Source organism: Natrix helvetica (genome assembly GCF_964273705.1).
Source record: "Natrix helvetica genome assembly, chromosome: 15".
Classification (NCBI taxonomy): domain Eukaryota; kingdom Metazoa; phylum Chordata; class Lepidosauria; order Squamata; family Natricidae; genus Natrix; species Natrix helvetica.
The window spans coordinates 917147-941004 of record NC_138565.1 but is presented as its reverse complement, the minus strand read 5'-3'; the positions used below and the strand labels follow the sequence as shown (position 1 = coordinate 941004).

Here is a 23858-nt window from a genome sequence, read left to right as displayed (position 1 = left end):
AGAAAGGTCGGCAGTTCGAATCCCTAGCGCCGCGTAACAGAGTGAGCTCCCGTGACTTGTCCCACTTTCTGCCAACCTAGCAGTTCGAAAGCACGTGAAAAATGCAGGTAGAAAAATAGGGACCACCTTTGGTGGGAAGGGAGCAGCGTTCCGTGCGTCTTCGGCATTGAGTCATGTCAGCTACATGACCATGGAGACATGACCACGGACAGCACTGGCTCTTCGACTTTGGAACAGAGATGAGCACCGCCCCCTAGAGTTGGGAACGACTGGCACATAAGTGTGAGAGGAACTTAATGTTTTACCTTTTTACTGGATCCAAATATCCCGCACACTGATGCACACTCAATTGCTCAAGCACTGACCGTCTTTCGCCCCCGAAAAATGCCTGTCTGTTTGCAAAAACGCCCCACGTTTTTTCCAGCCATGCCCAAGCAGCCCCCTGCTGCCTGAGGCCCTAGCTAGACGTGGGGTCCATCTGCAAAATTGAGCCAGGCCAGCTGGGGAAAGGAAGGGCACTGCAGGAGAAGGAAAATGCCTTTTTGATGTACTCACCATTTGCTCTTTCCTTGCATTGGCTGGTATTTTTAAATGCAGGCCAGAAGTGGAGGAAAGGTGAAAGGGGGCCCGGTGGGCTAGTGAGAGAAAGGTGACCCCCCCCAACACTGCAAAGATCAAATATCCGCCGCCCCCCCATGTTCTCAATCAGGGCAGCCCTGACAGAGGAACGCTAAAAATACTAGCAGCGATTAGAGGACTGGCAAAAATAGCGGCGTCCCAAATGCCCCCTGCAAGGAGGAGAAGAGAGGAGGAGTGGGGAAAAAGGGAAGGGAAGAAGGAGAGGAGAAGGCAGAGAAAGGAGAATGAGAAGATGGAAGGAGTAGGGCTGTTACGAAAAAAAGAGAAGAGCTACGGGGTGACAAGAAAGTGACCCCAACTGTGTTTTCTATATTTGTAAGAAGAGGGTGATAAAAGTCAATCGTTAATGGATAAACGTTAATAGTATTTACAAGAATGTATATTTGTGAATGTATAGGAAAGGAAAAAATAACCTCGATATCTTAAAAAAAAACCAAAATGCAACCTGCGACGATGTTGCTTTCCTTCCAGAAGGGTTGACAAAACACACGGGGATCCAAAGAAGATCACAACTAGAAAAACCACAACAGAACAACAAACTATCCAAAAGAAACCCCAAAAGATAGAATAAAAACAAATATCATTTGGGAGTGAGTACGTTTAGGTACAGTACGTACCCCTGTACATTTCTTATGTATGAGTGACTAGTTTACTAGTCAGCAGTGATCATAATAAACATTTTTTATTCATCTATCTTGTCCTGTAACCTTATCTCAGCCCTGTTTGAAAGCTAAAACGTTCACTTCTTCAGATGGGCCTTTTACAGCAACGAGGCTCAATCACAAGGCTTTAAGGAAGCTTACCTGAGTTGACCTTGGCGGTCCAGAAAATCCTGCTTGGGCAGCACCACGCCAGGACTGGAATGGATGACCACAGGCAGCCGATACTCCAGGTACGCTGTTTTCAGCCACCAGTCTGAAAGCTCGGTTGAGAAAAGAGAGCATGCCATGAGTGGCAGTTGCCAACGGATTGATAAGAACTGCCAGGCTTCCAAATAACATCCACAATTAAATGAGAGTCCGAGGCAAAAGATTCCTCAAAGTTCCAATTTATTAAGAGAGCCATGCTGGCACATCTGGGACATTAACCCGAATCTGAAAGCTTCCCGGTTTTCTCCACCCAGTTGAAAGTTCAAGATCCTGCCTCCATACCCACAAGTCCATCACATGGTCCAATCATCCACTGCTACGAAGACAGATTCCTCCCATCCAGTTCCGGCCAGGTGCTGAGACAAGGATGACCTTGGCTTTCTAAGAAGAATGTTGTTATGGCTACATATCACTCAGCTCTGTTTAATCTCCTCCCATTTTCCCACAGTAGAAGGTGTGGCAGGCCTGAAGTCCAAAAGAAAAGATGGCTTGCAGGCTCGGGTCTTTGGTGGTCTCTGAACTTGGTGGTTTTCTTGTGGACGTTTCATTACCAAACTAGGTGATATCATCAGTCTAGCAGGGAGTGGGGTTTGCAGAGAGGAGGAGGAAGTCAATGGTTGGGATCCTTGATGCTTTCTGAGCTGGGTGATGTTACTAAGGTTTTATAAAGTGGTAGTGATCTTCATTCTATCCCTCCGTTAATGCAACCTAGGATTGTGTTGGCTTTTTTGGCTGCCGCCGCACACAGCTAGCTCATATTTGAGGACCCCTCTCGGAGTTACTGATTGGAAAGGGTCTCTAAAACCCCAGAGGTGCTTTTTCAAGAGGCAACTGGACTTTCTTTGGTTTTTTCCCCCTTGAAGACGTTTCGCTTCTTGTCCAAGAAGCTTCTTCAGCTCCCAAGAACTGAAGTGAGAACTGAAGAACCTTCTTGGATGAGAAGCGAAACACCTTCGAGGGAAAAACAAAGAGAATCCAGTGGCCTCTTGAGAAAGCACCTTTGGGAGAACCAGGACAAGGAGCACGGAGAACCTCCACCAATAGATCTCTCAAACCCAACACACACACACACACACGGTGCTCAGGATCCCACCTACCCAATTCTCGTTCTTCCGGGCTCTCCTCTCCAGCCCTTTCTGCAACCGATCTCCAACGCCGCCCGGTTTCCGAAAATCCCGCACCAACTCCTTGGTGTGGCTCAGCTCCTCATCGCTAATGATGGGCTCCAGCATTAACAGGTAGCGATCCAAAGTTTGCTGCAGGGGGGGCACAGGCAGGGGGGGCAGCCCTTCCTGGTGGGTCAGGTAGCGGCCACGTAGCTTCCGTAAGGCCACCGGCTTCAACCAGCTGGATGGCTTCGCCTGTAACACACAACAGCACAACTGTGAGTGCTCCTTCCCCTACGAAACATGGGCGTGTGAAAGAACAGTCCTTGTTTTTGTTTTGTTTTTAATTTGCCTTTTAAACAAGACTCCTTGAGGTTGTAAGTCGAGGAGTAACTGTAGCAACAAGGTTGGTGACAAAGCAGCCTTGTTATGTAATTTGACTAATCACACACACACACAAACACACAAACCCTTCCCCAGGCATCTGAGGAAGCAAACTATGCTACCTACGGTGTCAAAACCAGGCGCTTTGGTAGCCTCGTTTTTCAACTAACGAAAGCCAATCATCTCGCATTCTACTTTATGACGGTTTATGGGTCGTTTATTAAATATTTGTGCCACGCATGTCCCCTGTAAGGTGAAGACGAGTGGCTTACGGATTTTAAAAAAGGCAGACAGAAAAAGACTAAAGCAATTAAAACGAGACAGATTAGGAACAGATTCATTTCAACAGATTAAAAACTATCCCGTTTTTAAACCCCGTCTAGTCACTCCCTGCACTCAAACCGAGCTGCTGCACCTCATAAAATTTCTCTCTGCTAATAAGGTTGTGGGGGAAAGCAAAATCTGATTATTATTATTATTTTGCTACCGCAAACCCAACCAGTTACGAGGTCCCTACGGTTCAAGGTGCACTTTTTAAAAGCAGGGTGCAACCTATTTCTATTTGCCAACCTGACGCGGTTAAGCAACTCCCCCCACCCTCCAGCAGTTTCCAAGCAATTTTTTAAAACAGCAGGAGTAACATTCAGCCTGCCGGCGTGGGAATTCTCTGCTGTTTTATTTTATTTTTCCTTTCAACTTTTGCGCTAGCCGTCTTTCACCAGCCCGCTCTGCGGCTTCCTTGCCTGCTGGTGCAAGAAATAATCTCCTTTGAAGGAAAGAGCTTAGAGTTGGAAGGGCCCCCTTTTGGTCCTCCAGTCTGACCCTCCGCACAGGGCAGGCACCCCAGTGAAACCAACTATGCCAGTTGGATGCCCGGATCCCCAAATCGCCTTTTCAGGGCTATGATGCCCGACAGCTCTTACCATTCGGGATTGGCATCGACCGGAGTCGCCCTGCATGGCAATAAACATGCCCGAAACTGAATCTGTACACGGAAAAAGTGTTTCTCCAGGAACCAGGAGCCCCAGTTTCAACCTCCTCCTCAAGCACACCCCAAAATAATTTAGGCTGGGCCACTTAGCACTCGGTGCTTCTCTGTAGTCTAATTAATAGAATTACTCATAGCAAAGTTTTCCTGGAAGCCAGCCCGGCCAACGAGGATTGTGAAAGGCTAACGACTTTAGCTAAGCAAACATGCACTCGGGAAGGTCTGCTTCTACCGAGAGTCCCCTCCTTACAACTGTTCTCTTTAGCGAGCGTTCCAAGTTACAACAGCACTGGAAAAAGCGACTGAATTTTTTTTCAAATTTTACAGCCGTCGCAGCAGTCAAAATTCAGGCATTTGGCAACTGATTGGTATTTATGACGGCCACGGTGTCCCTGGGGTCTCCTGATCCCCTTTTGCGACCTTCTGACAGGCAAAGTCAATGAGGAAGCCGGACTCACTTAGCAACCATGTGGCTGATTTAACGCCCGCAGCGATTCACTTAACAACAGAGGCAAGGCAGGTCTCAAAACGGGGCAAAACTCAATTAACAAATGTCTCGCTTAGCAACTTTGGCCTGTATTGTGATCGTAAGTTGAGGACTGTTGGCAAAGGTGGCTTTTTAGGGTGCAAACCGTGCTTTCAAATGTTGCATTGCGTTACAGATGTCCTCGAATTGTGACCGTCCATTTAGTGACCGTTCAAAATTTGGGTGATGAAAAACGTGACTTACAACCCGTCCTTGTACGACTCACGAGCATGGCAACGTCCCTGCGGTCTCTTGATTGAAATTCAACCCCTGGGCAACTGGCATGTACTTATGACAGTTTCTCTTTCCCAGGGTCATGTGATCGATTGACTTACAACTCTCACAGTCAGCAAATTCACAACAAGCAATGGAGGGGAAGCAGGATTCGCTTAACGACTGCAGTGATTTGCTCAACGACCACGGCAGGAAAGATTGTCGTGGCCGTGTGATGCCTGGGTGAACGACTGCACTGCTTAACGATGAATGCCACGGCCCCTTTTACCGCAAAATGGAGGACTAACATCTCTGCAAGACATCGATTACATTTGGCGCTAATAAATTATCCTAATTTTTAGCGGGACGGTACCGAAACTGACCCTGCCCACCGCAAGGAGGAAGCTAATTAGGTCCACCTTCATGCTTTGTTGATTTAATAAAGCAGCTGGAATGACCTCCCCCCCGACATTAGAACCACTTCTGACCTCCGCTCCTTCCGGCAAAAATTGAAGACTCACCTGTTCCGATTAGCAGGCCTGGCATAATTACAATCTGTCCCTCCTGGCAAATGTATTATTATCTGGCTATCTTAGGATTTTTTAATTTGTTGTGTCTGTTTTAGGATTTAAAACTTATATTTATATTAGCTTTGTACAGTTCTTTTAATTGCATTTTAACCTCCTCCAAACTGTACATATTTCACTTTTTTATTGTATTTTGTGATATTCTCTATGGACTGTACACCGCCCCGAGTCCCTTCTGGGAGAGGGGGCGGTCTAGAAGCACCAAATATAAATAAATAAATTAATTAATTAAAAGGCAGAAGGGAAGGCCGTACCTACAGAGCATGAAACCAAATATCAGCCAGTTGTCAAAAAAAAAAAAAGGTCTCAATTTTGGTGACAGGGCCGTGGCCATAACGCAGCAGCGTCTGTAGGCAGTGTGAAAGAAACGGTCATAAGTCACTTTTTTCAATGCCGTCCTCATCTTGAAAGGGTCACTAAACAAACTATGTTAAGTGCGGGATTCACAAAATTGTGGTCCTTGTTTTGTTTCGGTTGTGATTCTTTTTTGTTATTTTCTTGCCAGATTAAAAAAAAAACTATTTTGCCATTCTGTTTCTTATTCACAACTGGAACCACAACATACAAACGAAACAAACAACATCCTTTTCCGAAACAGCCAAAAATAAGATGTCCCCCCCCCCCCGGCGTTTTTTAAAAGGGGGTGGAATGAAACCTCCCCTGAAAGCCAAGGTTTTAGGCCAGTCCCTTTGCGCAGGAGAATATTCCTGTGCCACCCAAAGGCTCGCGGACGCCCCCTTGTCCTCCCCCCTCCAAAACAACAACAACCAACAACCCTGGACCAAAACAGGGGTGCCAAGCAGGGAAAACACAACAACGCAACCACAAACACACACTTTTTTTTCTCCCCCTTTGCAAGGCCAACCCCGCGCGCAAAAGCGAAAGTCAGGGCTGGCAATCGGTTTGCCAAAGGAGGCAGGGGGCGGAGGGGGCTCCCTTTGCCCGCGATCCCCCACCCCTCCCCGCGCAGCAGCAGCAGCAGCACCCCATCCTCAACCCAGAAGGGCAGCCTTCTGCTTCTCCAAGCGGGCGCCCGCACAGCCTTGCAAAGAGGACTCACCATGTTCCTGGCTAGGAAGGTGAGCATTTCGCCGGGGAAGGATCGGGGGGCTGCTTTTGCAAAAAACCCGCGCAACGACCGAGCAAAGTCCGCAAGGGCAGCCGCGCTCCGGCGCAACCTGGAGCCTCGGCCCCTCCCGCGGCTGGTTTTTTTTTGGGGGGGGGGAGGAAGGGGGAGGCGGAGTCCCAGACTCAGCCATCTTTGGCCAGGGCATGTTGCCCCCCTTCGCCATGCTTGGGAAGGGCAAGATCCCCCCACCCCCACCGAAACACGCCTCCTCCCCCTCAATGCAAAAGGATTTGGAAGCAAGTTTTAAGGGCGCGGATGGGAGACCACCAGGAGATCTCCTGAAGGGAGAGCGGTGCTTTAAACGTTTTATAAAAGTCTGTCTCCTCTTTCTTCATATGGCACAAACAAGAATAAGGAGCAGCTCAGCAGAGGTCTGGTTGTTAAGTTTTCAGCTTTTGATGTTAGTTGCAAAGTCGTGTCGAACCATCCCGACCCCATGGACCATATTCCTCCAGGCCTTCCTGTCCTCTCCCATGATCCTCTGGAGTCCATTGAAGCTCACGCCGGCTGCTTCGGTGACTCTATCCAGCCCCCCCCCCCCCTCCTCTGCCGTCCCCTTCTTCTTCTTTTGCCCTCTGTCTTTCCCAGCATTAATTGGCAGCTCTTTGTATATGCTTTACAGTACTATATTTAACTTTGGAGGCAAAAACTAAACTGTCTTATGTTTATTAATACCGTCATTGCACATCATAGTTAATGCCAATGTAAATGTTTTTGTTTTCCTTCTACTTTGTTAGGTAAATATTAGAATGTGACATCATCTATAGCCAATACCGTACAGATACCACAGAAACAAAACAACAAAATGCATTATAATACTTGCTCTAATTAACCAAATTTTAAAGAGAGAGGGCAGGGATCAGGAAACCACTTGGTTAAAGTGCCAAAGAATCTGGGTGTGTCTCTTTAGGAAAGGATTAAGAAAACTTAAACCGAGTTTGCATAACATGCTAAATTATCACCAACTAAAACACTTTTTTTCAACCTTGGCAATTTAAAAGATGGGATGGACTTCAATTCCCAGAATTCCCTAGCAAGCGTCCTGGAAATCCACCCATCCTAAAGCCTTCTGGTTGAGGAATTCTGGGAGACGAAGTCCACCTGTCTTCAAGTTGCCCACTTGATAAACCCTTGTTCCGGCTGTAAAACAAGGAGGGAGCAGAAGACAGGCACAAGGTTAGCTGAACATTCAGGGATGTGGATTATGGGTAAAAATCTTGGGGTGGGGCAGTTGTAATGCCCAAAAGACAAACAGGACCTGGGCTGAATGAAAGCTGGCAAGGAAGGCAGCTCTTTTGTGGGTCAAAGATAAAATGTGACTTTAGTGATTGTCCACCTTGCAGGTTGCCAAAGTCAACACAGTTGAAATAATCGGCATGACTCATTCATTAACCAGAGCCAGGCCATTAACCAAAGGGAAACAAACAACCACAGAGCATAAGACAAACCCTGGCCATTCCCCCCCCCCCCTTGCAATGGCGGTGTATATTGTCTTTGGATCTTAATAAAGGGCGGTTTGTGCATTTTAAACATTGTGCCTAAGGCAACCCTGAATGCGTTGCCAGTTTGGTGTTTTCCCACCTTGGGAACTTTGTGCAAACTGGGCATTTTAGCATTTAGTGCTCCATTCTTCCTGTTCTGGACACTGTAGGAACCAATCAAAATTCACAAAATTATATTATTTTTTAAAAAAAACATTTATTTCATTAAATATTTAGTTTGGGGTTAAAGCAGCATAGATGTAGCAGCAATACGTTTTTAAAAAAAATGTGTTTGGAGTGAAAAAGCCAAACTTCAGCCTAAGGAATAAATGCATAAAAGAAGAAATTAGCTGTGTTAGATATCTACAATAGTAGCTATGGTTTCCACCAAGGTCCTCTATTCTAGCGGGAACAGAGGTTTGATTCTATTGGTTGAGAGGTCTGAGAGCTCCCTACAAAAGGGGCTGCTGTCAGAGCCAGGCTTTGTTGGATGGTTCCCACTTGTTGCTGTTTATAAAGAGCTGTTGCACTGTTACCCTGAGTCTGCCTAGCCATTGCCCGATCTAACAAGTTGTGTGTTTATGCAATTTCTGTAGCCACCCAGCTCAACAGATGACTGGGTGGCTTGCAAATTAAGCACTCATACAATAAATGTAAATAGAACAGTACGCCATAGTATAATAGTATGCTATGGTATGATGTAATTAATGCATTGTTATGTAGAATTAGAAATAGAATAGGCTAGTATAGTTTACAGTGATAGTATAGTATTAGTAAAGTATAATACTACATTATGCTTGAATGTAATGTATTGCATTACACTACATCACTAATATAATGTAAAGTAAGTGTGATACGATATGTATGTATATGTGTGTGTGTGTATCGATGTATGCATGCATGTATGTATGTATGTATGTATGTATGTATGTATGTATATTATAACTACAATGCAATACAACATTAGTATAATATAATATAAATCTGAGCTTCGCGGCCTTGAGTTTTAATAGTGAGATAAAACTATCCGCATCATTGGAGCGCCCTCTAGAGGCCGAACACCTGTAGCGCCTCGCAGATTCCCCACCGTCCGAGACAGGCGCAACGCGGGAAAGTCAATGCGCGCGCGACGTAGTAGTAACTGCCCTTCGACGTCGCCGCCCGCTGACGCCCTGGGCCAAGTCGGGCGTGGCCCTCGACAAACATGGCCACCGCGGCTTCCCTATACGCGCATTACTATTCGCCGCCGCCGGCTTTGCCCTTTCCCAAGATGGCGGGCCGTCGTTTCCTCAGGGCCGTCAGGTGGTGAGGGCTGAAAGGCGGCGGCGGCGGCGGCGGTTCCTCCTCAGTCCCGGGAAGATGGCCGAGAGCGAGCGGCAGCCGGGTAAGGGTCAGCCCCAGGGCGAAAGCTTCCCCCTTCCCCGGTGGGGCAGGACGGGGGAAGCGAATTCCCTTCCGAAAGGAAGGACGGCCTACTTGCGGGTTCGCCGGTGCGCCTTTTGCTCCTCTTAAGGGAGGGGAAAAAAACATCCCTGTGAGAGAAAATGATGGGTGAGGGAGTTTTATCTCGGGGTGTGTGTGTGAATATATATATGTATATGTGTGTGTATATATAATTTTATATCTATAGTTTTTTTCCCCTTTAACATCCATAAGTGCTTAGTGATTCTCTGGCGTCGATATACTTTATACACATACTAATAACAATAATAGTATTTAGATATACATAATCATAATCTTTCAACTTCTAACATTTGTGTATACATGGTAATTATCATATTTTCTATTATATATTAATAATATATCTATCATATATTACATTTAAATAATAAATTTAATAATGAATAAATATATCAGCCCAACATTTCTGTTGCTAAGTGAAACATTTGTTAAGCGAAGTGTGCCAAGTTTTGCCACCTTCCTTGCCAAAGTTGCTAAGTGAACCACTGCAGTTGCTAAGTCGGTAACACGGGTTGTTAAGTGAATCCCCCCCCCAATGACTTCTCATCAGAAGGTCGTAAATGGGGATCACGTGACCGCAGAAAATTTTTGACCGTCGTAAATGTGAATCAGTGGCCAAGCGTGTGAATGTAAATCACATGACCATGGGGATGCTGCAATGGTTATAAGTGTGAAAAAGGATCATAAGTCACTATTTTCAGTGCCCTTTTAACTTTGAACGGTCATTAAGTGAAGTGTTGAAAGCTGAGGAATAATAATTATAATAGTGGCTAAAACTGCTCAGTACATCATATATTATAAGAAGATACCTGAGTGACACCTAGGACGTTGGGCAGCAACTCGTATCAACCATTAGCACCAGTCAGTGGTATTTTTGACACATCTTTAAATGTTCACTTGACTGAGTCTCATGCTTAATGAATAATAATAATAATAAAAATCAGTGATACCCAATGTCATCAGGGCAATTGGTACCCTGTCTAAGAATTTTATAAAACACAACAAGAAATTGCCGCCTCCTGCAATAACACCAGCGGAACTGCAAAAAACTCCACTACTCAGAACATCGTACATCTTAAGAAGGTACCTGGTTGATATCTAGGACACTGGCAGCAACCCGTATCAACCGTTAGCACCAGTCAATGGGATTTGTGATGCGCTTTTGAATGTTCAGTTGACTGAGTTTCATGCTTAATGAAAGTTAATAATAATAATAATAATAATAATAATAATAGACTTTATTGTCATTGTACATCATGTATACAGCGAAATTGGTTGTAAGCTGTTCCAAGCAAAGCTGCCTTTTGCAATTAACTGATAGGGATGTTGTCAATGCTGATAGTATTCAAATGTTCAAATAATATATTAGTACGGTTCGTTGCACAGTCACCCAGATGTTCAGGTTGGATTTACCATTTTATTCACCTATTATTAAGCAACTGGCATAGACAGATGTGGCTCTTTGATGGTGTTACAGATATAAAGATAGCAGCTGTTCCAATTGCCTTTTACAATTGACAGATGTCAATGCTGATACTGTTCAAATGTTCAGGCAATAAATTGTTGTGGTCCATTGCACAGTCTGCCAGATGTTCAGACTAGAATTGGCATCTTTGTTCACCTGTCGAGATGTTCCCAAGGACCTGGGAGAGGCAGATGTAATTGTTTGATGGGTTTACAGATATTGTTGCAGGATGTAAGCCGCTGCTGATAAAGCTGCCTTTTGCAATTGACTGAGGGTGAATTTGTCAATGCCGATGGTGTTCCAAGTGTTCAAATAATAACTTATTATGGTTCATCACACAGCCAATTCAGTTCAGGTCGGATTTGGCATTTTTTGTCCACCTATGGATTCATAGACAGATGTTGTTTCATGGCGTCAGGTTGCAGGATGTAGGCTGTTCTAAATCAAACTGCCTTTTGCAGTTGACCAATGGGGATTTTGTCAATGGCGATGGTGTTCAAGTGATGCCTCAGATGTTTCGGGATTGCGCCAAAGGGGCTTATTCTTTGCTTTCGTTTGCCACAGTCCTTCTATTTCTATCTGCAGGCCTTTGTATTTGGTTATCTTCTCCAGTTCTTCCGATTTGTCTGAAATGGTTTAGGGTTTCCTGCCTAGGAAGGGGCTGGATTAGAAGACCTCCAAGGTCCCTTCCAAGTCTGTTGTTCTGCATACCAAGGCCAGGAAGCCAGTTGGAATCCTGCTGCCACTCCAGCTAATCATTGTGCATTTTTCACACAACTCTGCAGCTCCAATCTCAGGGACACTCGCGTAGGCTCCCCTTTGAAATCTGCCAAATTTCTATGCCGCTTTTTGGAAGCATGTGGCTTTGAAAGAGGGATCTCCAAACCAAGAGCGCTCCTTTTGCATCATAGGGGATGTCTCTCTAGGGCTTTGCAGTGATTTAATTACGTTTTTCCTCTCTTCTCCTTGTTAAGAAACCTAAAACATTTCCTCAGTGAAATGCAATCCTTATTTTAAAACGTTCACTTGACTGCATCTGGACCCAGACGGTTCTCTCTGCCTGCCTGCAGATTTAATCATCAGAACAGTTAAGAAACAGGGATCCCGAGGATTTTAACTCCTGGGTGATAACAGTTAATCTCCGGCATTTATTGCCTTTGGGCCGTACTTCCCTTCTTGCATCTCACTTAGGCAATCAGTTCGACTGAGAGACGGATGTAAAAACCTTCTGAAGAGATTTTCCTCCCCTGAAGGAAGTTGAAACGCTCCAAGATCCGTGGTGATTTAATCTGCTTTTTCCTCTTCCAGAAGCCTTGGAGGAGACGCAGCCTCCTCCGTCCCAAGCGTTCATCATCCCCAAGAAGGAAATCAACATGGTTCCCGACATGGCAAAGTGGAAGCGCTCTCAGGTAGGGGCCAAGAGCTCTGCTTGCCGTCTTTGGGCTCTGGCAGCAGGTGAAGGAGCCCCAAAGGGCCACTCTGGGGTCTTAAGAGAGCAGGGACAATTGGGAGGGCTGTTCCTTGCATGTAGAAAGCTAACCTCTCAGGAGGTAGGTCCTCGACCTACGACCACAATTGAGCTCAAAAGCTCTGTCCCTAAGGAGGACATTGGTTAAGCGAGTTTTGCCCCATTTTACGACCTTTCTCACCTCAGTTGTTAAGTGAATCACGGCCTTTCTCACCTCAGTTGTTAAGCTAGTAAGTGAACAACTTTGCTTGTCAGACGGTCGCAAAAGGGGATCACGTGGCACCCCCCACCCCCACCCCATGGACGCTGCAGCCGTCATAAATATGAGCCAATTGCCAAGCACCTGAATTTTGATCACCTGACCCCTGGGGGGGGGCATTGCTGCAACGGTCCTAAGTATGAAAAACAGTCACAAGTTGCTTTTTTCAGGGCCGTCGTAACTTTGAATGGTCACTAAATGAACTCCTGTGAGTCGAGGTTTCTTAACCCAGTGTGAATGTGTGTGTGTGTGTTTTTGAACAGGCGTATGCTGACTACATGGGCTTCATCCTAACCTTGAACGAAAGCATCAAGGGAAAGAAGTTGACCTGTGAATATAAAGTCTCGGAGGTAGGCCTTCTTTTGGTCTCTCATAGAGTCATAGGGCTGGGAGGGACCTTGGAGGTCTTCTAGTCCAACCGCCTGATCATGGGATGCCGCCCCAGTCAATTGGTTGCCCAGTCTGTTTTTGAAAATCTCCAGTGATGGAGCACACGCAGCCTAATGCCAAACGGGCTCCCATTTCTTCCTTCCTTTCCTGAGAGAGGGAGAGAGAGACAGAGATTCCTCCCCTTGCTTGAAAGAGAGATTTGGAAAACAGCAAGGATCTCAGCTGCAGGCAGACCGAGCGAGCGGCCGCCTCAGCAGGCAAACCAATCTCGGCTGCTAATCCAACCACAGCAGAAATTGATTAAGGAGAGCTCAGAGGCATCTGGGGTACCCTGTTCCTGGGGGAGGCTGACGACAGCCATACCCTTCCCATACGCTAATGACCCCCGAGGCCGCCGAGGCCTTTTTTTTAACCCATTGAAACTGGAGACGGTGCAGAAACCGGTTGCCTTTGGGCCCTGAGCTTTGAACCAGGGTTAGGAACAGAGCTGTGGCTGCAGAGCTGTGGCTTCTTCGCTGGCCAATGCCAGTTTTTACAAGGTTAAGCCTTTTTCCCCACTGCCCGTCGCTTCCTTGCCACGTTCTCCCATTAGTGGACCAATGGTTTCCTTGATTTTCTTCTTGCTTTTACACATTGAACAGAACTTATTCTTGACGTTTGTTGCAAGTCTCTGTTCGTGCTGGTTCTCCTCAGTTGCGTTTTGCCTCTGTTTTGCACGCTGCGCTGGTTGGATTGCAGCCCCTCCCCCCTCCTTTCCACTCAGCTCTTGCTTGAAGGGCTGGGAAAATTGGTGGGCTTGACAGTTTCCCGTTTGACATGGCAGGGTGAGTGATGGTCAAACTTTGGCCCAAGGGCCTGGAGGATTTCTCATGAAGGAAGACGCCTCTGGCAAAGTCGAGGGAACCGCTGCTATCTTTGTCCTGTCTCCTCCCCCCCCCTCTCTTCCCCACCTTTCCATGCTGAGGATTTTTTCCCCAAGGGCTTCTGTACATTTGGAAGGGAAAGGTTTGGTGAATTAATTGATCAAGCTCAAACAAGCCTAGGACTGGAGTACATAAGGGGAAGGGAAGGAAGGAGGGGAGGATCGAGGAAGGAAGGAAGGAAAGTGACAGGGAAAGAAGGGGAGGAAAGGAGGAAAGAGAAAGGACGATGGGAAAGGAAGGAACGAAGGAGGATGAGAAAAAAGGAGAGGAAAAGGAGAAAGGAGGATGAGAGGGAAAAGGAGAAAGGGAAGAAAGGAAGGAAAAGAGAGAAGAAAGGAGGGGGGAAGGGAGGGAGGGAGGAAAATGGGAAAGGGAAAAGAAAGGAGAAAGGAAGGGAGATGAGAAGGAGAAAACACAGAGAAAGGGAAAAAGAAGGGCAGGTGGGAGGGAGGGAGGAAGGAGGGCATCCTTCCAAACATAAATATTTGAGTTGCAGATGATGGTGCTTCTTGCCCTCCTCTAAGACATCTTCCTTTGCTTTCATTTTCCTCCCCTGGCTGCAGATCAGTGCTGAGCCTGCCTCCCATCCCCTGGGTTTTCCTCCATTCCCCCCTCCTCCCCATTTCAGATGGTCCAAGGTTGCAGTTGCAAATTAGAATTTGGGCAGAATTGATTCTGCAGTCCCCGGCACACTTTCCAGGGTCTCAGCATCTTTTTTTCTTGTATCGCTGTGATGGGAATGGCACGCAGCATTCCCAGCCTGGCCGTATAAAGCGGAAAGCCTGGCAGAAGAGGGTACGTTGTGTGAATTCTGTTTCAAGGCTTGCTTAACTGCCGGCTGATAGGACAGCTGTACCTTCTTCCCAACAGCCCATCGAAAACCTAGTCGCGCTCCTCAACACCCTGGATCGGTGGATCGATGAGACGCCCCCCATGGATCAGCCTTCTCGCTTCGGGAACAAAGCTTTCCGGACGTGGTACGCAAAAGTGGATCAGGTAGGCTGGGGGAAGGGCTGAAAGTCCCATGGGGAGAGGGGCAGAGGTCACGTTAGGCCGAAAAGACTCCCAGAGTTGGAGAGGACATTACAGGCCACTTAGCCTAACCCCTTGCTTAGGGGCCTCAAGTGCAAAACAAGGAGACTTTTAAAAAATCTAAATTGTGATTTAGTCTCTTGGCCTTAGGGCAGGGGCCTCCAATCTTGGCAACTTTAGGACTGGTGGACTTCAACTCCCAGAATTCCTCAGCCAGCCACCATTTCCCAGAAGCCTTAGCCATGGCCAGATGCCACCAGAGGCATGCTGGTGCCTGAAGTCCACACACACGTCGTTTGCTTGGGATTGGCTGCTGTGAATACTAATAGCTGGATGGGGGGGGGGCGCACGCTCGGCTTGTAGATTTATTCTTCGGCCTGGATTGCAATGATGGGGTCTCTAATTGCTTGGTTATGGCTAAATCTTAGGGGGCGGAGTCCTTGGTGGCAACTGTCATCCCCAAACAGCAAGCTGATGCCGTGCCTGAGGTGGCTGTGTACTTGAAAGAGTCCGTTGGCAATTCGACTCGCATCGACTATGGCACAGGTATCTGTTTATTGATTTAAGAGCATTTATATAGCTGCCCATCACAGGGACGCAGTGGCTCAGTGGCTAAAATGCTGAGCTTGTCAATCAGAAATGTCGGCGTTTTGAATCCCTAGCGCCGCGTAACAGAGTGAGCTCCCGTTCCTTCTCCCAGCTTCTGCCAACCTAGCATGTAAAAAATGCAAGTAGAAACATAGGAACCACTTTTGGTGGGAAGGGAACAGCGTTCCGTGCGCCTTCGGTGTTGAGTCATGCCGGCCACATGGCCACGGAGACGTCTTCGGACAGCGCTGGCTCTTCGGCTTTGAAACGGAGATGAGCACCGCCCCCTAGAGTCAGGAACGACTGGCACATCTGTGCAAGGGGAACCTTTATCTATAGCTGCCCATCTTCTAAGCAACTGTGGTCGGCTCCTGGGGATGATGGGAGTGGGTGTCTGGCCCCCAGAGAGGACAGCCCTTCAGTGCGGCAGATGGCTTTGTGGACATGAGTAATAACTGACTTCGAGGTCCTTGGTGCTCTCTGAACATGGTGGCTTTCTTTCAGACGTTTCATGACCCAACTAGGTAACAACATCAGTGCTAGAAGGGAGTGGGATTTGGGGGGGGGGAGGACTTTCGGGTCCTGATGCTCTTGGAGCATGGCAGTTTCCTTGCATAAGTGTTTCATTGCCAAGCAACATGATCCTTGTTATCAAAAGTTGAAAACGGTTCTGTTTTCAGCACTGGAAAAGTGACCCAAGGAAGTGGAATTGTGTTCCAAAGCTCCAGTCATGGGCTGAAGCCATGAACCGCCATAATAATAGCTAGAGATGGGGATGATGATTTAAGAAGATGGGCAGTTTCTGCCTTGCATCATGGAATGCAAGCCCCTGATTAAAACAGGCACAGCGTGGCAAAATTAAGCCAAGATTTTTTTTCCTGGTAGCCCCCAGCTCTGATGCTTAGAAAATTGTGGGTGCTCCGTCCCTGGAGGCTTTTAAGAAGAGCTTTGGACAGCCATTTGCCCCAACGGCACAGAGCCTCCTGCTCGAGCAGAGGGTTGGGCTAGAAGACCTCCAAGGTCCCTTCCCACTCTGTTCCGCTGTTCTGCCTTCCGTAAAGGTTCCCAGGAGAAACTTTACAAAACTGCTATGGCAACCTAGCAACAGGAAGAAGGAACTTTTGGAAAGCTAGTTGATCTTTAAAAGGAAAAACGCATGGAAAATTCAAGGCTGCAGGACTGCCAGAGAACCCGCCGTAACAGCCGCAATCAGCCACCAGTCGGCACTGTCACCCTGGTTACCTCTGGCCTCAGTTCCTGTTTTGCTTTTTGTAGTTCAGACCTGAGCCTCAATTTAGCTTGGAGGGAGCAGGAGCCACATGAGATATTCATTCATTTATTATTTATTAATTAGTTTGCCAAACAAGTACGAGATAATGGTATAAGTATGAACATGGACATGAACAAAGGAAATGGATACGAATAAGTGGGGACGGTAGGACAGGGACGGGAAGCAGGCTGGTGCTCTTATGCACGCCCCCTTTACGGACCTCTTCGGAATGGGGTGAGGTCAACAGACAGTTTAAGGATAAAGTTCTGGGCGTTTGAGGACGTAACAACAGAGTCAGGTAGAGCATTCCAGGCATTGACCACTCTGATGCTGTTTATTCTCACACATACACACACGAAACTCACATTTCCTTCTGCTGGGACTTTTTACACAGCTGTGGCCCAGCCTAGTTTGCCTGAATGTACAAGCAATATCCAGCCAGCCTGACCCACAAATGGGACTGTCATTTTGTGTGACGTCACAGCGGTGCGAGCTAAACCCAGGTTGAACTGCCTTGTGTGAAGGCTTTTTTTTTTTGAGTTTTCTGGAAATGTTAAATTGGACTCTGGGGTTCACAAACCCAGATTAGCTCCATGCATTTACACACGTGCAGAGGCTCCTTAAATGTTTGGGATGACTGTTTTAATTTTTTGTTACTAGTTTTCAAAAGTACCTAATCCAAATACAAAATTGCAACCTGAAGGGGATGTAGAGAAAGTTTAAAAAGTGACAGATATACAAAAGGAACAAAACAAACACACAAAAGTAACGTTTAAAAAGTTACTTCCAGCCTTCTTCAATGCCGATGTAGTTAGACAATAAAATAGGAGCTGGCTGGGGAATTCTGGGGGTTGAAATCCACCCGTCTTAAGGTTGCCAGGATCGAGTGACATTGGTCACCCTCATGCAGACAGAGGACAGGATTCCTGGAGAAAAGTGGAAATGCCCAAAGCATCTTCTTTCCCAAACAATGAGCTTTGAAAAATATTCCTCACCTGAGATTGGGACAGTGAGGAGGTTGGGGAGGAACCTGGGCCAGTCCTGGAGTCTGGGGAAGGCTCTGACGAGGGCTCTGTCGGAGGCAGAGAGGGGGCCAGAGCCGTATGCCAGTTATCAGCTGGCTTCAGAGTCAGACATCAGTGAGGCAGACAAACAGCTGGAACCTGTTCCCAGTGTGCGCATGCGCAGAGCTGCCAGATGAATGGAACAGCTAAAGAACAGGGGTCAACTTGGGAGGAAGGCCACAGGGGGACGATGAAGGGCCCCTCCCAGAGGAAACAAAAGAGGAGCGAAAGAGGAGTGGAGTTTGCAGGAGACAATTACTTCGCATCATTGGTCTGTGACCCTCAGAGATTCCTTGCCAAGTTCTTCAGATATGGGCCTGGCAGCTCTCCAAGCCAGATAAGGTCTGTGACTGTAAATCCTCCCTCGAAAGACTTTGCTGGAGGTGAATGAGCAGAATTCACGGGAAATTAAGAAAAGGGGTTTTGTCGGGACCAGGAATTTGCTTCAGGGTCTTGGGAAACCTGGGTCAGAACATCTAGTTTTGTAGCCTTAACCTTAACCACTAGACCAAACTTTCCCTCATCCTGAGCATCTCCCTTCTCCCCACAGGCCACGAAGCAGCCTTCGCTGCCTTCCTTTGCTGCCTTTGCAAAACCGGTGTCCTCCGGCTGGACGATCAGCTGGCCATCGTCTTCAAAGTGTTCAACAGGTAAAGTCCACGCATCTCAAAGTCGCCAAAGTTGAGAACGCCACTTTGGAGAAAGTCCTCAGGGAGCGGATACTCTTTCCTTTCCGAACGCTCCCTCTGGCCCTCTTGTGCAAGGGGAGAGAGACAGAAGATCTGCTTTCCCGAAGAGTGAACGGAGAACATAGAATAACCATTTTTTTAAGGGGACCTTGGAGGTCTTCTAGTCCAACCCCCAGGTTCTGCCCGTGTTATGGCGTTGACTGAGATCCCAGATACCCTCCCCAGATTCTCTCTCTGCTTCCTCTGCCGCCAGTGGTCTAAGGGGGGGGGGGGAAGGGGCTTTTCCCATGGAGTTCCGATGGAGTTTTGTTTCATGGCTATGTTGGAGTTGGGGGTCGGCTGCTATATAATCCTGACCCATCCCATTTTATTTGGTTTCAGGTACTTGGAAGTGATGCGCAAACTCCAGAAAACCTACCGGATGGAGCCGGCTGGCAGCCAAGGGGTCTGGGGTCTGGATGACTTTCAGTTCCTCCCCTTCATTTGGGGAAGCTCTCAATTGATTGGTAAGCAGGGATATTCTCTCTCTCTTTTGCTTTCTTTCTTTTTCTCTCTTTTTCAGATTGTCTTTTTCTTTTCCTTTCTGTCTCTCTTTCTCTCTTTCTTTCTCTGTCTCTCTTTCTGGCGGCCAGGAAGGCCAAAAATGGGATGCGCAGAAGGTGGGCGGGGCCAGCGGGTAGACGGTGTGATGTGGGCGGGGCAGCCTCGTGGTCCCAGGCAGGCTGGATCAATGGCTTTGGCGGGCCTTATTCGGCCCAGGGGCCGTCGTTTGAGGAGCCCTGGTTTCAAGTCTCTCCTGTTGGGGGTCCGTTCTGGAGAGCCGAGGGGCATTGCCAGGCTCCAGTAAGTCCCCTCCAGGGTCCCACTTCCATCCGCTCTGAAGAGATCCTGTTTTCAGATCACCCCAACCTGGAGCCTCGGCACTTTGTGGATGAGAGGGTGGTGAACGAGCACCGTAAGGACTACATCTTCCTCGAATGCGTCCACTTCATCACAGAGGTGAGGGATTTCGCCTTCCTTCCATTCCTTTGGCGGAGCAGAGACAGGTAGTCCTTGATTTACGACGCCCCCCTGGGGCACAAGATTTCCGTTGCTAAGCCAGATCATTCAGTCAGCCTGCTCCCGTTTTACGACCTCTCTTGGCACAGTTGTGAAGTGAATCTGGCTTGGCTGGAAGGTCGCAGAAAGGGATCACATGACCCCGGGATGCTGCAACCGTTGTAAGTACGTGCCAGTTGCCAAGCATCCGAACTTCGATCAGGTGACCACGGCGACGATGCAACGGTTTGTACGCGTGAAAAACGGTCCTAAAACGCTTTCTTCAGTGCCGTCGTAACTTTGAACGGTCGCTAAATGAATAGTCAAGGACTACTCGTAGTTTTGTATTCTAATTTTTGCAGCCACCTCAAAGAAACCCCTGAAGTTTTTGGCTTAGAAAATCCGTGGCCCAGGCACCAATTGTGTTCTTTCAGCTCCACCTTCTGCTTCCTTGATTGTATGGAAAAGGCTCGACTTTAAAAATTAAATAAATCCTCATTTCCCGCAAGAGCCCCAGTTTTATTCCTGAAACCGGGTTTGGCCTTCTCTGCTTTGCTTAAGAGGGAGGGACTGCAGGGACTCAACTTCCAACCACTCGTTTAGTGACCACTCAAGGTTACGACGGCACTGGAAATAGCGACTTCTGACTCCTTTTCACACTCGTGACGGTTGCGGCATCCCCACGGTCCCATGATCAAGATTCAGACACTTGGCAACTGACTGGTACTTATGACGGTTTTCCCAGGGTCGCGGGATCCCCTTCAGACCAGCCCCTAGTGGCAGAACGGTAGAATTACAGCAGCCACAACATGACTGGAGGGGAGTTTCATTTTCCTGCTCGGAATCTCAGCCTAGGGAGGGGAGGAGGAGGGTGAGGTCATGGTATGTGGGGATGACCTTTGGAGATGTGGGGGAAGTGAGACCGCCTAGGGAGCGGCCAGATAAGAGAGCGCAGAGCCCGCAGCTGCATAACAGGTGGGGAAAATAGCAGATTCCCGCAGGTTTACCCAGTAAGAAAACTGTGGAATGGAGAGCACGTCTAGTCTTTTGCTAGACAAAGCTGTTAGCCAAGGAACTCCCCACTCTCTCCTCCTAGTTTCCTCCATCTTGGCCAGTAGGGTCGGCATTTGGACCAGGATTTCTTTTCTGATAATTGCATGGGCTGGGCCTGGGAGTGGACATGATAGTTGCCTCCCAGTACTTGAGGGACTGTGGCAAAGAAGAGGGGCCAAGCTCTTCTCCAAAGCACCTGAAGGAGGCAGGACGAGAAGCTGCAGATGGGAACCAACCTAGGAGAGAAGAATTGATGAGGAAACAATTAACCACTGGAACGGCTTTCCTTCTGGAGTCCGGAGGGTCCATCCCTGGAGGTCTTCAAGAAGAGACCGGACAACCACTTGCCTGGATTGGTATAGGATCTCCTGCTTTAACAGGGCAGGTGGACTAGGAAACCTCCAAGGTCCCTTCTAGCCCTAGGATTCTATCTTCTATGACCACATTTCACTCCTTCTGTAACACAGGGACAGCTCTGCCCTCTGGAGATCCCCGAAAGAGGGACCACACTCTCCTTACGGTGGGGGCCACGAGAGTCCACCCACAGCCTCCTTTCTCTTCCTCCCCAGCCGTCTGGCGTAGCTCTTGGGTTCCCAGGCAGCCTCCTTCCTTCCTGCCTGCCCCCGGCTTTGTCCCTTTGTTCAATCAAGAGCATCTCCCTGTCTCTTGTGGGGTCCCCTCTGGCCTCATTTCCAAACCAGGCCTCCACCCCCCCTAACCCCCCCATCCCCAGGGTAGGGGGGCTCACTGAACAGGCCCAAATCTTGGGCCAGAAGTCGATTGCCTTCCCACTCACAAATTCCACGCCTGAAAAAAAAAAAGAAAAAGCAGGAAGGGTTTAGCATTCCTGCCTTTTTTTCCCCTCCGAAGTCCCAAACATGCAATGCAAAGATTTTTTAAAAGATTTTATTGTTTATTTGTTCCTCTACACCCCCTTTTCAACCCTCACCCGCTGCGGGTCCATGCCCCCTCTCCCCAGTTTTAATCTTGCAGTTGGGATGGGCGGCTAATAAATTTTTTACAAATTGATAAATAAATCCAGCTCCTAAATTTGGGGAACTTTTGGGAAGGGACAGCTCCAATTTCAGAAGGGCAGAATAATTTAAGAATCGTTTATTACAGAACAATTGAATAATTTCAGCAAGGGGGTGGGGGTTGAGAAGGAGGTGTAGAAGAAAAACGAAACATTTTTAAAAGCTTTGCATTGCATGTTTGGGGCTTTTGTGGGGGGGAGCCAGGAATGCTAAGTCCTTCCTGGCTGGAAGGGAAGCCACAGACAGGAAGAAGCTGGGCTCAGCTGCCTTCCTCCCCTCCCCTTTTCCATCTCCTCTTCCCCCCCCCCCTTAATTTTTTTTTCAACTGACAGAGGAACCATTTACAAAAGGCCGATTCTCTTGGGAACAGAGAGGCAGGAACGCAGCGTCTGTGAGTAATTTCCTGCTCAATATGGTTACCCTGACTCATTCTGTTCCCTTGGGGTCACTGCGGGACTCTCTCTCTCTCCTCTCTCCATCCTTCTCGCTCCCCGGCTCGTTCTTTTCTTTGTGCCTGGAATCAGCTGCAGTTCCTTTCTTTCCATCTCTCTCTTTTTTCTCCCCTGCCTCTCTGTGCTTTTTTCTCCCTCCTCCTCCTCCTCCTCCTCCTCCTCTTCTTCTTCCTCCTCCTCCTCCTCCTCCTCCTCCTCCTCCTCCTCCTCCTCCTCCTCCTCCTGCACTTCGTCCCCAGTCTCCCCTCTCCAGCAGATTTCCATTTGGCACCACGGTGATGCCCACCTGCTTGGGCGGAGTGGCGTTTCAGGGGTGCCAAACTCAGGTTTCGTAACCAAGGCTGCGCGAAAGGTCATCCCTTTGGAACACAAACACAAACACAAACCACCATCTGCCCCAAGCCACAGCGGCGACGTTGTGGGTCCCTGGCCATGAAGGGGCAGGCCAGAAAGGCTTTGCTTGTCTGGGCCCCAGGTCCCTTTTCTCCAAGCACTGAAGGATTTTGGAAAGTTTTTCTGTCTCTCTTTTTTTTCTTTAAGATATGGTTTCTGTTGAAGTTGATCATTATATAAAATGCAATGAACTACTGCCTTGAGTTACTTGTAAAATAATAAAGGTGAGGAACGAAAAAGGAAGGCAGGAAGGAAAGAAAGAAAGAGAAAGAGAAAAAAAGGAAGGAAGAAAGAAGGAAAGAAAGAAAGAAGGAAAGAAAGAAAGAAAGAAAAGGAAAGAAGGAAAGAAAGAAAAAAAGAAAGATGATCTATCCATCTCTGCTAACTCCTTCACGTTTTTGGTCTCCTTTCTGCACAAAACATGTTATCTGCTGTACGTCCAGATTTTGCCCTGCTATGTAGGCGAGAGGCTGGTAAATGAATTTAAGAAGGGGTGAAGAAAGCAAAGGCAGATCACTTTAGAAATGCAGGAATCAGTTGATCCCCTTTGACGGCCTAACAAGCGAAGGTCTGTGGGGAAGGCAGATTCGCTTAACAACCCTGTGACTTCGCTAACAACACGGCAGGGATTGACTGCACCACTGTGGCAAAACTCCCTTAAGGACTGTGTCGCTTAGCGGCAGAAAAATCCTGGGCTCGGTTGTGGTCATAAGTCGAGGACCCCCCTGTAAAAGAAGGATAACAATCCAATAGATAAATAAAAGATACCGGGTCAGCCCAAGGCACCGGTTCGCTCCGGAGGAACCTCAAATGAGCTGCTGCTTGGGAAGAACTTAAAAAACATCTGACCAACTTTGCTAGGGTTGACTGACGCAGCCTGGATGAGTCATGCTATCGTTCTTTTTTCGAGTCCCTGGCCAGGCATGACTCAGAGGGCCCTGCAGCTCCTGCTGCCTCCTCTGGCCCTTTTTTTCGAATTGGGGCCTTCCCACCCCCCTTCCCCCCACAGGCTTCAGTTCCTGTCCTTAGGTTAAAGCTCTTGAAATTCAGCCTTGCCCTCTGTCACAAAGGTGAGCACTCACCTGTTAAAGGTAAAGGATCCCCTTGAACATCTGTGCTAGTCGTTCCCGACTCTAGGGGGCAGTGCTCATCTCCGTTTCAAAGCCCAAGAGCCAGCGCTGTCCGAAGACGTCTCCGTGGTCATGTGGCTGGCATGACTCAACGCCGAAGGCGCAACAAACATTGTTCCCTTCCCACCAAAGGGGTTTCCTATTTTTCTACTTGCATTTATTACGTGCTTTCGAACTGCTAGGTTGGCAGAAGCTGGGACAAGTCACGGGAGCTCCCTCCGTTATGC

At 47.9% G+C, this 23858-nt stretch overlaps 2 protein-coding genes across 5 annotated transcripts in view; one reads left to right on the top strand and one right to left on the bottom strand.

Annotated features, from left to right (window-relative positions):
- CRAT (carnitine O-acetyltransferase) overlaps positions 1 to 6498 on the bottom strand; it is a 17751-nt gene extending 11253 nt beyond the window's left edge. Inside the window, exons 1-3 of one of the 2 annotated variants that reach the window (XM_081967540.1) lie at positions 6373 to 6498; positions 2606 to 2869; positions 1443 to 1561 (exon numbers count right to left, since the gene is read on the bottom strand). In XM_081967540.1, the coding sequence (XP_081823666.1) occupies positions 1443 to 1561; positions 2606 to 2869; positions 6373 to 6399 (410 nt within the window). In that variant the 5' untranslated portion in view covers positions 6400 to 6498. Of the gene's footprint in view, positions 1 to 1442; positions 1562 to 2605; positions 2870 to 3921; positions 4055 to 6372 lie in introns of those variants that run through there. The other variant, XM_081967539.1, reaches the window with a different exon arrangement.
- The window catches only part of PTPA (protein phosphatase 2 phosphatase activator), a 20572-nt gene continuing 2926 nt past the window's right edge, over positions 6213 to 23858 (top strand). Inside the window, exons 1-8 of one of the 3 annotated variants that reach the window (XM_081967582.1) lie at positions 6213 to 6391; positions 12157 to 12257; positions 12839 to 12925; positions 14759 to 14884; positions 15349 to 15466; positions 18393 to 18492; positions 18913 to 19037; positions 19430 to 19530. In XM_081967582.1, coding sequence (XP_081823708.1) covers positions 12222 to 12257; positions 12839 to 12925; positions 14759 to 14884; positions 15349 to 15466; positions 18393 to 18492; positions 18913 to 19037; positions 19430 to 19530 — 693 coding nt within the window. In that variant the 5' untranslated portion in view covers positions 6213 to 6391; positions 12157 to 12221. Of the gene's footprint in view, positions 6392 to 9152; positions 9307 to 12156; positions 12258 to 12838; positions 12926 to 14758; positions 14885 to 15348; positions 15467 to 18392; positions 18493 to 18912; positions 19038 to 19429; positions 19531 to 23858 lie in introns of those variants that run through there. The other 2 variants (XM_081967580.1, XM_081967581.1) reach the window with 2 other exon arrangements.